General features: G+C 34.3%; 1 protein-coding gene across 2 annotated transcripts; it reads right to left on the reverse strand.

Moving 5' to 3' along the window:
* Positions 1–1,842: 1,842 nt before the first annotated feature.
* Positions 1,843–14,708, reverse strand: LOC133310431 (uncharacterized). 2 transcript variants are annotated; one of them, XM_061511367.1, is made up of 13 exons: positions 14,403–14,708; positions 13,001–14,210; positions 12,485–12,694; positions 12,138–12,367; positions 11,856–11,930; positions 10,965–11,036; positions 10,785–10,883; positions 10,604–10,675; positions 10,408–10,522; positions 8,876–8,944; positions 7,460–7,871; positions 5,609–5,738; positions 1,843–2,614 (listed from the first exon to the last, which is right to left on the reverse strand). In XM_061511367.1, the coding sequence occupies exons 1-13, from the start codon at positions 14,544–14,546 to the stop codon at positions 2,180–2,182; spliced, it is 3,273 nt and encodes a 1,090-aa protein (XP_061367351.1). In that variant the 5' UTR covers positions 14,547–14,708; the 3' UTR covers positions 1,843–2,179. The 2 variants fall into 2 exon arrangements, with proteins under 2 accessions (XP_061367351.1, XP_061367350.1); XM_061511366.1 differs by having other exon boundaries at positions 7,460–7,874.
* Positions 14,709–18,563: the final 3,855 nt, after the last annotated feature.

Genomic DNA, 18,563 nt, shown 5'->3' on the forward strand with positions numbered 1-18,563 from the left:
ATGTTATCTCAAACTGTACAGTCTTATACCTTCACAGTCTTTGGAATCCCTATCTTTCAGGTGTCGATTCGATTCATTCATGCATGTAACCCTTCGCTGGAAGCATGTCAGGGGTCGCTCCTTGTCTGTACCTCTTTGCACCGTCGATCATTCTCCGCCCTCGTCAACACTCGGGATATTACACAGAGCAAAAGGTTTCATTTCTTTCCTAAAAAAGTTTGTATTCAAATTCGCAATAAGGTTTTTTATTTCTTATTTTTAATTTTGAAAATTAAAATAGTTAGAAATATTATTTTAAAAAATCGAGTTTATATTTTATTCCAGATAAAATATGTTTAGCACAAAAATAAAATAAAAAATATTTTTTTCTAGCACAAAAATAAATTTTATATTTTATTCCAGATAATGAAGTGGGCCAAAATAAAAATTAGCACAAATAAGAAATAGTTTTTTTTTCTTAACATATTATTTAATAAATACTAATCGTAGAATGTATCATTAGCATTAATTACACATTATTTATCAAAAACACTATTTATTGAATATTCTCTTGCACTCTTTGGGAATGAAAAATTATATTATTAAACATATTTTTTGTTTAGCATAAAAATAAAATAAAAATTAATTTTCTAGCACAAAAAAAAATCATAATAAGAACACATGGGGACTATTTAACAAGCTAATGTAGCCCAATTGTAGCACACACAAAAATCATAATAATTGTCATACAAACCCCAACCCAAAATCTTAAAGCATTGGATTGGATGGAAACACATAGTAGGAGCCCATTATTAACAAGCTAATGTAGTCCAATTAAAGCATGTGAGCCCATCACCATGTATCAATTAATGAGTCCTTCAATTTATATAGACTTTACTTAAGTGATTACTAACCAATATGGGACTTCATCATACTTAAATATCTCAATATCATATTCATTTACTTAATCTATTACCAACTTAACACTCATCATACTTGAATTTTCAACCATATAAACGAGTCCAAAAAAACAAGACATGAGCAGCAGATTGTCATGTTTCATTTATTTTAATTTCTCAATCGTGGGAGCCCGGTTTTATGGGATGGGATGAGGATGTCGGAATGTTTGGTGGTTAATGCATTATCCAATTGAGTTATATGCTTATACAATCGGTGCACAGAAGAAGTTTTGAAGTTTGCTTTGCTTTTTATGATCCGTGTTTTATGGCGCTGCCTGAGTGACTGCATTGGTTTAAGGTTGTATAATACGAAGTCAGTTTCAGGTCAATAGAAAAAGTAGAAACTGCATTTGTTTAATGTTGTATAATACGAAGTGAGTTTCTGCACTGCTTTGTATAATGTAGAATTTTTATTTCTTTCATTTACGGGCACATTCGAATGCAAATTGATATTTTGTGTCTCAGGAACTCCCCGGGGAACAGCATAGCTTCCCCTTTTAAAAGTTTTCAGGTAAATATCATTTTTCGAGACAACAATAAGTGTAGAAACTATTCTTATTGGAAAAGCTACGTTTGCTTTTTCAGCACCAATAAAATTCTATATAATAAATGTAAAAACTGGCTAAGATGGGAGTTGTCTAAGGGGTTAAATTTTTTCCATTAAATCTAACAACTCAATTGACAATTTCATTGTTTACCACAGTTCAATGAAGTTATTCTACCCAAATACGATTTAAGTTTGCTAACTGATCAACCAAACCCATTCGGACTGCCCGATGAACAGTCGCCACGAAGTAAGAACAACCCGAGTGATAGGATGAAGTTGGATTTAATTAGAGAAATTAAGTTCATGTTTTGCTTCACAATATTAAATTAAAAAAGGCACATAATAAAATTCCGCTCGTTAAACAACACTCAAATGAGAAAGTAATCAATACCACAATCTCTTCAGATGGAGATCTCTTCAACGGGATTCGGGAAAAATTATCAACCAACAGCCAAAAATATAAACAGACCTTCACTTTCAATTTAACAAAGGAAGTGGGATTGCTGGGCTAGACACAACCCCGCGCCCTCCCCAAAGAAAAAGTGAGGAACAAGGAATACACAGGGTTACATACAAAAGAATACATTACAAATAAGAGGGTTCCAAATAGCAACACAAAAAACCCACTCCAACAAAGCCAACAGTAGGAAGGCCTGAAGACAGAAAAAATGCACGTACGGTAGAATTACTAAAACTAAAAAGCACTCCAATTATCAGATCCTCTTCTTGGAGTTTGACTTTCTGATGAAGTCCTAAACGGCCCAGAGCCAAAGGGATCCGAGTCATCAAAAGCTGGAAAGCCATGAACATGATCAAAATCCGTAGTGCTGCGGACTGAATCAAATCGTTCTGGGGGCCCCTGAGCAGGTAAAGATACACTATCATGTGTTCTGAAAGAATCAAATCTTGAGAAGCTACTGTCAAAAGCAGTTTCTGACCACTCTTTGGGCCTTTGGGGTGAGCTGCTTGAACTGAAAAGGGGAGTGCTTGGAACAGAATCATCAAAACTGAATCCACTGCTCCTCTGGAAGAGATTGCTAGCCTGCGGTGAACCTGTTCTAATTGGGTTGAGGCCCAGTTCCCCAGAATCAAAGAAATAGTTGTCTCCAGCTCTGTCAAGATCTCTCTCCTGTAAAAACAAATGTCCGAAGGTGATCAATAAGCTGCTACTATATCAACATCAACATCAACATCACCTTTATCCCAAACGAATTGGGATCGGTGGTAGATGAACTCAAATGAAAAGTACAAAGGGATAAAAAAAAAAATTAATAATAATAACAATAATAATATATATAAATATAAAAGTAAAAATAAAAGGAGTGTAAAATAATAAAATAAATAAATAAAATAAAAAAGAAGAAGAGGAGGAGGAAGAAGATGGGGAAGGGGAAAAGAAGAAGAGGGGGGAGATGAAGATGAAGAGGAAAAGGACTAAAAAAGGACCATATGGAATATTGGAATAACAACGGGTCTAACCCTCTACCATGCAAATAGTTTTTCTCCATTCCGTCCTAAGGCACATCGTCCGCCAATCTATATCTCACTCTATTAAGTCTTGTTTTACTACCTTCCCCCAAGTAAGTTTCGGTCTACCTCTACCTTTCTTTGTATCGAGCTCCTGGTAACAAACTTTTGTTCTTACGGGAGCATCCAGAAGTCTTCTCATTACGTACCCAAACCACCTCAATCTATGTTCTCTCATCTTTTCAGCCACAGGTAGTACTCCTACCTTACGTCGAATATCTTCGTTTCTCATCTTATCCATCCTCGTATAACCACACATCCATCTTAACATCCTCATCTCTGCTACTCCCATTTTGTGTGCATGTTGCCTATGTGCTGGCCAACATTCAGCTCCATATAACATTGTTGCTACTGCTACTGTATAAATAACCATTAATCAAATACACACAAGCAACTTGAGTTGTTAAATTTAAGAAATACCAAGTACAGACGGGAAGGGTTCGGTAAAATTGGCATAGTTGTGATACTTTTCATCATTCCTAGAATATGTTCAATTTATATGCCTTTCTCATTCGATTACATTATTCTTTATCCTCTTACTCCATCAATCCTTTGCAAACTGGCTTCCATATTTTTGCAAAGAATGACACGTAACCCTTTGATTTTAAGACAAATCATAAAATCTTATACAAGCTCTAAATTCCTAATAACCAAATCACCATGACTTCATATCCAGTCATAAGTATCATGTAACCATTGAGATCTCCTGAACCTCCATGTCATATTCATAATAACTATATGGAAGCTACTTACCTATTGCTGGGTTTGATTGTAATTTATAAAAGTTAACAAAAAACCTGCACAATCTTCATTTATCTAGAAAAAGCAACTTAAAATGTTAAATTTAAGAAATACCAAGAACAGACGGGAAGGATTCGGTAAAATTGGCGTAGTTGTGATACTTTTCATCATTCCTAGAATATGTTCAATTTATATGCCTTTCTCATTCTGATTACATTATTCTTTATCCTCTTACTCCATCAATCCTTTGCAAACTGGCTTCCATATATTTGCAAAGAATGACACATAACCCTTTGATTTTAAAAGACAAATCATAAAATCTTATACAAGCTCTAATTTCTAATAACCAAATCACCATGACTTCATATCCAGTCATAAGTATCATGTAACCATTGAGATCTCCTGAACCTCCATGTCATATTCATATTAACTATATGGAAGCTACATACCTATTGCCGGGTTTGATTGTAATTTATAAAATCTTCATATATCTAGAAAAAGCATATGATAGGGTGCCACAAGAAAACCTATGGAAGGCTAGAGTGACTAAGTAGTTTGTATTTCATATAATAAATTATAAACTATACGTAAGATAGGGGAACAAATAGTATTCGAACTAATGGAGGTGTCCACAAAAGATTTCCCTGTTACAATAGGTTTGCACCAAGGTCAACTTTGAATCCACCTTTTTATCTTAAGAAATTAATAGTGTGTGAACTAATGGAGGAGATGTAATATAACAACAGACTTGCACCTTAGGTATGAACTAATGGAGGTGTCCACAAAAGATTTCCCTGTTACAATAGGTTTGCACCAAGGTCAACTTTGAATCTACCTTTTTATCTTAAGAAACGAATAGTGTGTGAACTAATGGAGGAGATGTAATATAACAACAGACTTGCACCAAGGGTCAACTTTGAGTTCATACCTCTTTATCTTGGTATTGAAGGTATTACTGGGCACAACCAAGAGTAAATGCCTCAATGAATACTTGCTACAGATGATAAGAGTCAAGAGAAGGAATAAATTCTAAACTTGAATATGGAGAAAGACCATGGATGATGATCAATATTTTCGGGTCTCCAGATTTCAAATTTTATGTAATTTATTCATTTCAAATCTTTAAAATAATGTTTTTTCATGAATTAGGAGAAGTTTGGTGTATTTGAGCCTTGATGTGTATGATTGTGTGCTAATAATCTCTTTCCCAATATGCATACTTCTAATGGTGATTTTGTACTACCGTGTTGACTGTTCCCAGTGGTGACCTTCTCCTGCTCCTGCTATGCATCTTTCCAACATTATCTTTTCTTTCTTGGCTATGCAACATTTTGACTAACTCTTCTAGATGAGCATCATCATTATTTGAAAGTCATTGTTTCGGAAGCCAATTAACATTTTGTGATTTGGTAACCCTGTAAAAGTTTCAAGTCAATATGTTTTTAAATTGGTTTTTGTTAAGTGGGTTTATTTGTAACAAACTGAGAGCTTAGTAAGCTTCAACTTGAGGGAAAACATTAGAATATTGAATAATTAATAGTGTAAGGAATCTTATCATGTTAAGAGTAATGGTACTAGTTATACTATATTTGTACTTCCTAGAATATTAGTATAAATAGGTGTATTACACTCTTAGGTTAGTTTTTTCAAAATATTATGACAACGTCACAATCCAGTAATTTATATACACTCTTAATTCCTCTCTTTTCCAATTAATTGCTATAATTTCAAAAACCATCACTGGTCATAACAAGGTAGAATAAAGCAGGAGAAATTTAGAGAACATATACACAAAACAAATGTTTTGAAAAGAATTTTGCTGTGACAATACTTTCAAAGTTTGACATTCCCATACCTCCTTAACGATGCTATTGGCATTGAATCCCCAAACTGAATCAATATCATCATTAGCGTCAAAGGTTCCCCAATTTGGTTCATCAAAAATTTTGTCTCCAGAAAACAAAGACTTGACACCGCTACGGTCACTGCATCAAGATTATACATAAACAATTATTTTGCAAGATCATAAGATCTATATCATGTGAAAAAATGAAATGAAGTACATATTAGAATCCGTTGACACTGCTGTATACCAAAACCAACCTTAAACCAATAAACAACCTTTTAAACCCACAGTTGAAGTGAAAGTCCATATCATGCCCAACATGCTCATAAAATTCACATTAATCCAACATTGTTTTCTATTCCATCAAATGTCTTCATGTATATTATAACCATTTCATCATATACTTGGCTGGTTATTTTGATTTTCTAATATTTGGCATTTAAAACCTACATTAGCATGCTGTGATGAGGTGAAATGCAGGTTGAGGCAATACCCCAAAAAACTGTGAGGGTGCCTCATGATTATTGCCATATCAATCATAAGACACATTACAAAGTCTTTAGAGTTGAATGAAATACTACAGAATAATAATTCTTAATCATACATGGATTATTGGATTCATTCTAATATATAGACCTAGGTAAATAATTACTTTCCTAATATAATCAGATAGAATCTTTTGAAAATTAAGAAATGCAAATATACCATCCTCGTATTCTTTCTCTCTCTCTAAAGAATAAGAGAGGTGTTGAAAATTAAGAAATGCAGATATACCATCCTTGTGTAAGCATTATGATATGATTCACATCCCATTTTCATTATGTTCCATTTCCTATTCTTGCAGATCTGCAATTAATTTTCCTTTATTTATGAATTTTTAGAAAAACTAACATTTTTTGCCCAATAGATTGAGTCAAAAAGAAACAAGTTAAATCAGTAATGAAATCTAACAAAAGCCAAATGCATCCTTTCAAGTTGCAAAAATACTAGGAGTGAAAGAGAGAAAGGAAAAGGGTATGATTGGGTCAGCAGCAAAATGATCAGATGAAGGAAAGAGAGAGCAAAGATGTCTCAACTCAAATGGTTTTTTGGTCAAGTTGGAAAAATGGGTATTTTGTCCCAAGTAAAAAAGTGGAGGATGGTGACCTCCACATGAAGGTTAGGAGGTGTGTGTATCATAGTTTTACTATTCAGCAATGATTTACATCAAAAATTATGGTGGCTCAAAACCTTTAAAGTGATAATATACAGTAAATTGTGACTCTTAACTACATCATTTATTACAGATGACAATTATCAAGGACTCACTTAAAACCTTAAATTATTTGGTGCTCTCTAAACACACCTTCACACAAAAGTTCTTTTGAGTTGTAGGAATAATGCACAAGCTCACTTTACCTCATGCCGAAGTAATAATATGATTAAAAAAATGAGGCAACAAGGATCAACCACCTAACCATCCGGTCATAGAGGATCTAAAACCATATCATGTACTAACTCACCTAAAATCTTAAGTTATTAGGTGGAGACCTAGGAGTCTCTAATAATAATAAACACCATTTTTATAAAATAATAACAATAAAAGGTTACGGGTTCGAATACGGGAAACAGTCTTTTAGCAAATATGCAAGAGTAAGGCTACAAGCATACTCTCACCCCTACTCTCGCTAGTTGGGATTTCATAGGAAGTGATTTTTTAATAACAATAATAATAATTATAACAAAAAACACAATGACCTTCCAAAGGCATAAAGAATATTAACAATCAACTAAATAAGATAACGCCTCCAATAATTTTACAATCAAATGAGTAACAGACCAGCATTTGAAAAAGTGACGTACAAATCTTAGAAACCATACCTTTGTGTTTCTTGTATGGTATCTTGATCACGGAGTGAGCTATCTTCACCAGCAGTCTTCATAATATCAGAATCAGCAAAGTACTTATGGGGGCTTCCGATAGCACTGCTTGCAAATGGACTATTAGGAGCACTTTTTGCAGATCCATCTTCACTTTTATTATAAACAGATCCATTGCCAATTTCCCGCTCATCTGTAGTCTGGGACTTTTCTGACTTATCATCACCCTTAGGTGAAGCTGCAAATGTTGGACTCTGGGGCTTTTCTAACTTATCATCACCCTTAGGTGAAGCTGCAGATGTTGGACTGTCAGTTTCCAAAGCTTTCCTGTTCACAGCTGACGGCAATTTTTGTTTTGGAGGTGCGATGATGTTTTGCACATCAAGAGTGAGTTCTTTGACAAAAGTAAATTCTGCTAGAGGAAAGCATAGAAAATCACCAAGAAGTTTATTCAGTCTTTTCCAACACTCTCCAAAAGAGAACAGATGCAGACAAGAAAATAGAGAAATAGCAGTTAACCATAATTTTAATTCCACCAATACCATATAGTTTCTCTAAAATATAATATACAACTATTTTTGGATTGTCCTGTCTCCTGAACTATTGAACCGATCAAAATTGATCCCTTACATTTAGACAAACAGCTACACCGAGAAAATAGTACCATATCCTAGTACGACTAATTATAAGCAAACAGAAAATGTGACAGAAACTAAGATCTGTACGTGTATAGAAGAGAATGTTATACATATAGACAAAGACCGACCAGCTCCTGCTGGTTCCTCTAATGTAGCACCCAATTGTAACATTCAAGTATGAAATCCTATTTCTTTAGTCTCTCACCCGTTAACTATTTAGTTACCACGAAGGGCGTGTCTAAGATCAGACTTGGATCAATTTGCTTGGACTTCTAATATTATTATTTTAAGCTAATAAAAATATCAATGTGTCATGAGCAGGCATGCCTTAAAATTCAGCTTTTGCATCAATGTTGCAATATCTTCTCTGATGTGAAGAGATATTGTTTGCATTTATGTCCTTAATTATTATCTGTGTATTCTTTCATTATTTGTATTTGCAAATTATCATTTATTAGATAGAAATTTGTCACCTTAATTGTAGTTATCAATTCTCTTTAATTAGAGGAGAATGTCGGTTGTACATCTTGTATATACATAGGCTGTTTGCCCCTGGTAAAATATAGGAAAATTATTCCAGAACCATTATTATTCAGGGTATCAGAGCAATCTTATGGAAGCTCTGGTGCAAATGTCCTTTTTTATCGAAACCTAAGGCCTTCAATGCCACCCATTAACCATTATCACATCACGTGTCTGAATATCAGAAAATACCTTCCTTCTTTATTTTTATGTAATTAACAGATTATCTAGATCTAATCAGGATAATTTTGGATACCTTTATCTTCAAGCTCATCCCAATGCTCATCCCAGTCAGCAGCTCCTTCTTGGATACCAGGTTGCCAGCCTTAAAGGATAAAATTGAGTGAGGCCACAGAATGCAAGAAAAAACATTAAACGCACAGAATTATAACATACTTCAATATAAAAATATACTAGGGGGGAGCATATGGGACTGGCAGGCAGAGCACCACAAAGCATAGTTATCAAATGCGGATTGCGGCATGTCGCGGCCAACCCCGAAAAACGCTATAGCGTTATAGCGGGTTGCGGTTGCGGAAATAGCGGAATAGATATATGACAGAAATAATAACAAAAAGAAACATTTTTTAAAGGCAGAGATAGCAGAAGTGACAGAGAGAGAGACGGATAGACTAAAAAACTCTTAAATTTTTTATGTTACACATTTAAATTTAGGACAAAATTGACATTTTGCCTTATAACAGCAATATAGCCGTAATTTGGCCGCAAATGCCATCGCAATGGCCGCTATTGCGTTCCGGTGCGGCGTGGTTTCTTGCGGAGAGGCACCGCAACGCCCATCCGGCGCGGCTTGCTGCGCAATTAACTACTATGCCACAAAGCAAAGAGAAATGACAGGACACAAATAAAACAAGTAAAATGAGAAAACATGATAATTGTATCAAGAGACTAACAATACATTTAGCAAGTGAACAAAAAAGAAGAAATTTCATTTAACAAAATGACGAGCCAATTTGCAGACTATAAACAGTTTTCTGAGCTTAATTAAAATCATGGAAGATAAATGAAATTGTAAAGAAACAGAAAACCAACAACTAAAGACAGTTTTCATAAGAATATTAAAGAATAAGCATCACTTTATAGAACACCACCATGCTATTTTCAATTTGTGTTTCAAAGAGACAATGCATCATCAACATCACCTTTGTCCCAAACTAGTTGGGGTCGGCATTTCGAAGAGACAATAAATCAATTAAATAAAATATATTCAAAATGTGTAGCTTATCTTGCATACTGTTATCAGAAACATCAGCGATTGTCAAGTTCCCTTCTTTTCACATAATCAATGCATTATTCCAACATTGGATAATAATTAAAGTAGCAACTATTACATAGAAACACATAAGTGTCAATGGCAATTCATCATTATATTATATTGTAATTTAAAAAAAAAAAAAAATTGCACATCATAAAAGACTAATAATAAGGGACAAGAGTTTTGTAAGATTATACAGAGCTTATCCATACAGAACCATGCCACTAAATTAGTTAAAGGTTGCAAAAGAAAAGCTGAATAAACTGTATATGATAAAAGCCACTTCGTAAGGTAACCTGTTTCAAGTTGTTGCATTAGTTCAAATAATTTTCATACTGATTCAAAACCAGTACTCCAGCAGCTGAAGGCTACTACGTCAAATTAAAAAAATAAAACTGATCCAAACAAAAACAAATTCAACAAATACCATATAACAAATTTATAGGCATGCAAAAGACTTGAGAATATCTGAAAGGATATAATAACAAAACCAAATATAAGTTTGAAATTACCAAAGGGTAGCTCAACTAATGTTGTGGGCTTTGCACGTAATCCATACTTCTTGCACCGCTCATTCAGAGATTTCACCAGCTCATCAAGCTCTGATTGGATACGATAAACATGAGCCTGAAAATTGCAGATGGAATGGATGAGAAATGAAAACAATTTCTCAAGATTGATGTGCAAACCTGGTAATATTAAATGTACCTTTAGAGTGTCATCGGCCTTTCCATCCTGTTCCATCTTGACAATTGCTTGATACAATTCAATTTTTTTCTCCTACACAAATAAATTGACAGTAACGACACAAAATAGGCAAAAAATAACAAGCTTTTAGCATGTATGCTGATATGCTATCAACTGAAGAAAAAGCTGTATATCATTGTACCTGTACGTCACGAAATGTGGCTTCCTCAGTAGTTAACTTGGATGATAAATCTCCAACTTGCTTATATTTATCTTCATATTTCTTTGCTAGAATCTCAACCTGAAATTAATATATTGAGCAAATGATAAAAATTATGGTTATGGAGGTAATAAGAACACAAGCAATTCTTAAGAAAGATACCTCGTGTTTATCAGCAGATATCCTTTCTATGACCTCGTTAAGACGATTGTCACATCTACTCTTGTATAGAACCTTTTGCGGTAAAAAGAACAAGAAATTTGTTTAGAAAAGGAGAAGAAAAAAAAAGGAATATTAACCTGACATTATTAACCATAAGCAAAACAAAAAAGGGGCGAAAGGCAATTTTTCTATGTTCTTCTCTTCTAGGTATCCACAGTATTATTATATATAAGACACAAAGGGATCCGACCTGTATTTGCAACAGAACATGTCTATTTCCTAGGTATCTTTTTTTATGGACCAGTAGTTCCTATGTATATGGAGAAGAAGCCAAAATCTGAAAGATAAGGCAAACCATCTATTAATGTGCAACAATTCAGTAAAAGACCTTTCCAGGAGCCCATTTTTCACTTCATTAAAATTAATAGGATACAGAAACCCAAGAAGTAGATAGTTGTCTATGTAACTAAGTTATGTTCAGTAGACCTATAGTAAGAAATGATTAGATTTGTGAATGACTATGTGATATTTACAATAACAATAATGGCAAGGGATGTAGAATATGTTCTTAGATATACTTAAACAATAGCCTATGTATATTTTGCATCCTTAAAGCTTCGCATGGGGAAGGATCTTGGCAAGATCCCTTCTTCCTGAAGTGCAATAAATCATGATGGTAAACAATTTTTCTACCAAATTACATTTCACAATTACTAGTTACATCAGTACATCTATGTGGCTCAGCCTTGCAAATCAAGATACAGAATAAATGTAAACAAATCACCTGTTAACATCTAGAAAAGACACTTAAAACAGAGCAATTAGACAATATATCAAACATAATAGAGTTTTAAGAAGATACAAACGAAAAATAGTAAGGAAAATACTCACAAGTTCCTGCATTTTTGCACGGTAGAATTCTATTTTCTCTCTGGACTCCACAATTTCCTTTTCAAGTTCTACCACCTGCAGTTAACAAAAAGAATAAAATGATAAGAATTGTCAGTGTTCAATTTGAAACACAATAGAGTCTAATCAGGCACACATTATATGAGCTGAAATAATGATAAGCATTCCAAAATTACAATCTAGAATGTGAACTTTCTGTGCAATCTTCAGAGATACCAGTAACAAAGATAGAAGTGATGCAAGAAACAAAGATAGTATAGGAACCTTCTTATCAGCTTCGGTTGCTTCTTGAAACTTTGAATTAATAGAAGTTTGCTCATCTGAACTCAGCTGATTTATGAGGTGCTTCTCCAAGACTGGAACTCTGGACTTCGGCTGCTTGTTCTGAGGTTCTTCATCAGGCTGAGGGACAACAGCCGGCCTTGGCGGCCGACCTGCAGCAGGGTTTACTTGTCGGGCACCAGAACCAGTCATCCCTTGTTGTTGTAGAAAACCTTCCAAGGATAAAAAGGGGGAGAGACACAAAATATGAGAAGAAAATATTTTCCATGCGTGTGATTCCTTATAACCAAAAGAAGAAGGAAAAAAACTGCTAATTCTTGGAAACACACCTGATGGGTTCCCCCAAGTTACAGGAGTGTAGAGAGTGGGAGGTTGACCAGCAGGTGGTAAATCAAGCACAATGTTACTTGGTAGTACTCCTGGAAGAGCACGTCCTTCTCTGTGTCGCTCCATTAGGTACAGCGCAATACAAAACTCCCTGAGAGAAAGCATGCTATCATTATCTTGATCAGATAAGTCCCAGACCAGCTGTAAAACCTCTGAAAAATATAAAACATGGTATAAAAATAACGGTCAGGGAATTAGCTAGCCATTGAAAAGTAAAACACATGGAGGACGTGAAAACTAGAACAATAAAACAGAACCCCCCTCCGCACCCCCAAAAGACAAAAAGCAAATTCTATCAAATGCAACCTAGATTCCATATTAGGTGTAATAAATCATATTTAAACAGATTGCCTACTGCATGTGCAGCAAAAGCACTAGACAAGAAGAAAATTAAAGAAAGCATTTTAAGCCTGCTGTCCTAGCAAAACAGTAAGGAAGTAGAAGTATAAAAAATATACCCCTTGGTAATCTCCAACTAAGAAACAAGTTCCGGGCCTGTTCCCCAGTAATTTTCCCATCTCTATCCGTGTCTACTACCATGAATACTTTTGTATATTTCTGAACATCAGTCGGAGTCATCCTTGGCCAGAAAGATTGTGCCTGACCGGAAGCAGAATCTTGCAATCTCGCTGGAAGTCCAGCTGAATTCATCATATTACGTGTCTGGTGCGAAGCATGCTGATTTTGTTTCACCACCGGTTGGGTCTGCTGAAGCTGTGCACCAACAGGCCGGGTTGCAAGTGAGCTCTGTGAAGCAGGAGGTGCACCAGGCCTACTAGATTGCTGGTTCCCTCCAGATACAGGAACAATAGCTGAAGAAAGCAGAGAACTACCAGATGAAAATCCTTGCGGAGAAGAATCTTGCTTTGGCTGAAATGAGCTAGCTGAGAACATATCCCCCCCAAAAAATGAATCAGAACCAAAACCGTTCACAGAATTATCCACTGATTTAGAATCCTTAACCACTTGATCTGATGGCTGTGTGCCAGAGGCAGGATATTGTCTAGGTGACTGTGCAACATTTGATCCAGACATTCCAAGCCCAAACATGTCCTGTGTTGATGCGGGACCGCTTCCTCTAGCTGCAACTGGAGAGGAAGTTACTTCTGGAGCTCCACCCATCTTGCCAGTGGACCCATAACTTGAGACACCGAGGGCTTGAGGTCGAATTCCACCAACACCCACCACTCCAGAGATTCCTTGAGTGGTGGCAACACCGGGTGCTAGATTAGGAGCAGAAGCAGAAGCAGACAAATTTTGCAGAGGCCTTACTAACTGACTTCCCTGAGAAGGAAAGTTTTGCTGGTTTGCACTCAAATTCGGAACTGCCCCTCTTAGTCCAAGATTTTGGTGGGGTACAGGATTAATCTGTGGTGCAGGTGCAGGTGCAGGTGCAGGTGCAGGTGCAGGTGCTGGTGCTGGTGCTGGTGCTGGTGCTGGTGCAGGTGCAGGTGCAGAAACAGAAGAACTCAATGGGGGTGCAACAGTAGCACTGAAATTAATTTGAGGTGCGGGAATCTTAGATGCAGCTGGGCCATACAATGCTGCTTTTACCATTTCAGGGGTTAGTTCTCGCTTACTTTGTGCCACAGTCACAAGTTTAAGGGCATTATAAAACTCTGCCCGCCCTAGATAACCACTTTGGCTTTGGTTTGCAAATGCCCAAATCTGCATACCATACCAAGCCAACAAGTGATGTTAACAAAATAGTAACATGTATAGTGCTAATTAGTTTCAAAACAACACTCCAAAATCATTAAAAACGCTTAGTGGAAGTTGATAATATCAAGCAAAACGTGAATCATAAGCAGAAAATTAAGAAAAATAGAGAGTAAGAGATAGATAGAAAGAAAGAAAGACCTGCGCGAGAACCTGCTTGGATAAACCGGAACCTTGGAAGAAGGACACAGCTTCAGCACCGCTGATACGGCCATCTCGATCCAAATCGGCGCGTCGAAAATAAGCATCGAAGAGATCGACATTAGGCGCCGCCGATGATGCCATTGCGGAATTCAACGGCACCGCCCTGATTGCAGAGTTAGTTTTAGTTGTTATTCGTTCGTAGATCAGACCATGGATTCATCGATTTAGAAAACCTTAACAAACAAGAGTCGGCGATCTCAAGCATCCAATTTCCAAGCCCAGATAGATCGATTGATTTTCCAATCACAGGCTCACCTCAACGATCAAATTAAAAAATCATCCTTCATTTCTCATTTTTTACGCTTAATGGACAATTTTAATCCTCTTTCCTTACCATATTTCAAAAATACCACTGCCTTACGACACATTTTCTGTGTGTTCTGGAATGTGTTGTGAGTCTTTTCATTTCCTTTTTTTTTTTTTGGTAAATGCCATGTGATTGTCTTTTAATAAGACAAGATAATAATAAGAAATGTATTTTGATATTTTCAAAAAAAAAATTCTGGCTAAACATCTGCTTTATAACATATTCATGCATTCCTAATAATATTGAGAAAAATATTATGATTTTGTTAATATTAATATTAATATTTTTAATTTTTTTATATGATTATGTTAAGAGGTAAAACTTCAGTATTAATAAGGTATTGATGTTTATCACAATTTAATATTTTTCAAATCACTTTTGGTTAAAATTCTTGACGGGGGATGTTTACTAAATAGATTGCTTTTTTGTGTTTCATAATAAGGGCAAGGGCCTATCTTGTGCAATAACGCTTACTTGTTATTTACTATCATTTTATTCCTTTAAATTTAAGAAAAGTCTCAGATAAGCATAATGTTTACTCAAAATTAAAATTAACCCTTCATTCCTTTTTTCTTCACATTTTCTCTTCACAGCCTTAGTTTAGTGTTGCGAAAAATTAAAAACCAAACTGGATCGGTCGGTCCAACTAGTTAACCTGAAAATTGGATTCTCAATCAATCCAGTTTTGGTATAGGATTGGTTGTGCATTTAAATCGATATGAAACCGGTGAACCGATATTAAATAGGTGTCAAATGACTCAAATTGGTATCTCTTCTTGAGTCATCAGATTTGATAACTCGAAGGTTTACCACTATGAAGCATTGACACTTCAAAAATCTTGACGTATCATGTTCGACATTTCCCGACACTCCGACACTCTAATACGCATTATAGAAATTCAAAAAAAGGTTCAAAGGTTGCGTTATGTTGAGTTTTTAGTTCCAACTATTAGATTCGTTCGATTACGATTATCATTTTATTGAGTTTAATACAAATATTTGGGATATCTTATGTTTCTTTGCAAAATTAATGAATATTATAAGTTTAGTTTCATTTTTTTGTTAAATTATTGAATATTAAATATAATACACACTACCTAAATTAAAAATATTTAATATCAAAATGTGTCCTAACGTGTCGAAATCTAACATTTTTTAGAATTAACGTGTCAGAGTGTCGTATTGTATCGTGTCACGTGTCCCGTGTTGGTATCGGTGCTACATAGTTTACCGCTATACGAATTTCATTTGTTAGTTATAATATTTATAATTTAATATTTATTATGTATTGTTATATAAATTTAATTTTACTGGTTGAACCAGAATCCATCGATTCAGATTTAATAACTATTGACCTAGTCCATCCAAACATAGGCTTAGAAGTGTACTTAAATACGATGAAGAAAGGGATCATCTCTGTCCATTACTGGGGGCCGTGAGCAGTAGACGCAGATTTATTAATTGGTTTGGCTGTCAATCTCCTTGTTAGGCTGTGTTTATAACAAGTAACGACATCGTTATATCTGTTCTATTATGTTGGAACTTCACATCTAGAAGATTATTCATCATTAACTAAGTTGGTTTAGCAGTTGATTGGTTATTATTGTTGTTGTTATCAGCTGATTTTCTATCTTTGCCACATGAGGAATAAAATGATTCTATTCCCGTGTAGAAATACGTTTTCCTAATCTGTACACATATGTGATGCAATCTAAGAGTACTCTTGTGCTTGCCGAAATTAAATTGAAAAGATGCAATTCATCTAAAAAACCCAAAGGAGTAGTTTTGTTAGAGAAGCGTTCACCTTTGATTCACTTGCCTACGACTTGAGGTTTAAAATTGGGTCTTCTACCTTTGTGGAGACCGTTACAAGTTTTGTGGTTTCATTCCATGTAACTTCTTCCATGTCAACCTTCCAAACATAACCTTTGGTCTACTGTTTAATTTATTATATTTTTGTAACTTGGGTCCCCTTCTTGGGGACGAAGCTTGCTTATTATCGTATAGAACCCTTACTGGTCTACAAGAAGAAAAGATGCTATAAAAATGAGTGGAAGAACACAAGTGGGAGAAGAAAAAAAATTGGTGATGGCGGGGATTAATTGATTAATTAAAGAGAAATGTGTTTATCATTTTTCATGGAATAACTTTATCTCATGCACACATAAAAAATGGATAAAATTCACTTTTTTTTTCCTTATCTTTTCTTTCATGAGTTTCACTCACTTTTTGTATTCTTTTGTACAATTTTATCTAATACAACATGAGAAACATATTTCATTTTTATTAAAATAACAAATTCATTTTTTTTATCAAGTGGGTATGCAATTTAGTCCTTCAAAATATATATTTTTTTGGTAAAAAGTCCTTCAAAATATATTACTTGTATTGCTTTCATTCGTTTTTGTCTACATAAATTAATATTCAAAAGAGTGAACTGATTAGCAATATAATATTTTTTTTGTAAGATGAACTTGTTAGCAATTTACGATTTCCGGGATTAATATGTATAAATGAAAAAAAAAATTAGGGTTAAAGCAATATAATTAATTTCTTTGAAGAATCAAATTGCATGTTTACTCTTGTTATGTTTTTCTTGAAGTCATATTTACATCAAAATCAGCTACAAATATGAGGAATTGTTTAAAGTGAGCCAAACTAATTTGAGTAAGAATAACTCATCCACAATTGGAATAAATTTCTTTTTTTTTTTGGTATAATATGTAAATATCCTCGTTCAATCTCTTCTGATCACTTTGTCCTCAAAGTACGACCCTAAGCTATCCCTCGTTAGAAGAGTGAGCTTCATTATTCGAGAAAGGAAAAGACTAATTCTCATTTGAGAAAAGAGACATCTGCTCCAAAAAAAAATTCCAATTGAGAGAGAATTTGAACTCCTGACCCAAACAAACCCTCAAGAATTAAATTGTAAACTGAGCTACCTTGGATAAATTGAAATAAATTTCACTTTGGCTCCACTGGTTAAAAAAAGAAAATTCATTTCACGAATCTCAGTTTACTTTTAGCTCATGAAATTGTGCTTATGTAAGATTTATTAATAAAATTATAAAAATAATAAATAATTATATAATGTCATTTTAATTAATATTAAATTATCAAATCATTAATTATATTCTTAAAACGAAATCACAATTAATTTCTAACAATTACCTTGAATGTTAAGATGACACGGACAAATGCAAAACATAACTGAATTTATTTAAAATTCAATCACATCAATTAAGAGCAAATTAAAATGAATAAAAATTTAATTATAAAAAAAATCAAAATAATTAGTGTTTAGTCATCAACTTAACAAGACATAATAACATCAGAGTGTAACAAGATTAGTTCAGTAATTTCAAATCTTCCTACTTGTTGCTCATATGTAAATGGGTTTGACTGGCCTATAAGAGCTTACGACTTAATTTATGTTAGATCAGACTTGGTCTATTACAAATAATCAAATAGAACAAACTTATGTTTTTTAAAAAATCTATTTAGAAAGCAGGTCATGTGTTTTTGTATTACATGTCAGGTCTATAAACCTATAGGCCGACTTATATCGTATTATTTATTTTAAATAAAATAAATAAAATTCTTATTTTAATAATTTTGAATAATAAAGTAATATTATTTTAATTATTTTTTTAATTATTAAATATTTAATAGGCTTAAACAAGCTAATAGGTATAAGTTAAGACTTTTATTTTTTAAATATATGTCATGTAAGACTTGTAATTTGAGTCTACATAGTGTAACGTTTGGCAACTTGCAAGGATCAACGACTG

Source organism: Gastrolobium bilobum, unplaced genomic scaffold (genome assembly GCF_033153095.1).
Source record: "Gastrolobium bilobum isolate Gb01-03AN ecotype WA unplaced genomic scaffold, APGP_CSIRO_Gbil_v1 utg50887, whole genome shotgun sequence".
In the NCBI taxonomy this organism is placed as follows: Eukaryota; Viridiplantae; Streptophyta; class Magnoliopsida; order Fabales; family Fabaceae; genus Gastrolobium; species Gastrolobium bilobum.

Excerpts from the sequence above, each read along its gene's own strand:
- LOC133310431 (XM_061511366.1), bottom strand. The coding sequence starts at position 14,546 with ATGGCATCATCGGCGGCGCCTAATGTCGATCTCTTCGATGCTTATTTT. Across the intron at positions 14,211-14,402 it reads CCAAGCAGGTTCTCGCGCAG|ATTTGGGCATTTGCAAACCA; the intron begins GTCTTTCTTTCT and ends TATGGTATGCAG. Across the intron at positions 10,676-10,784 it reads CCACATTTCGTGACGTACAG|GAGAAAAAAATTGAATTGTA; the intron begins GTACAATGATAT and ends TTATTTGTGTAG.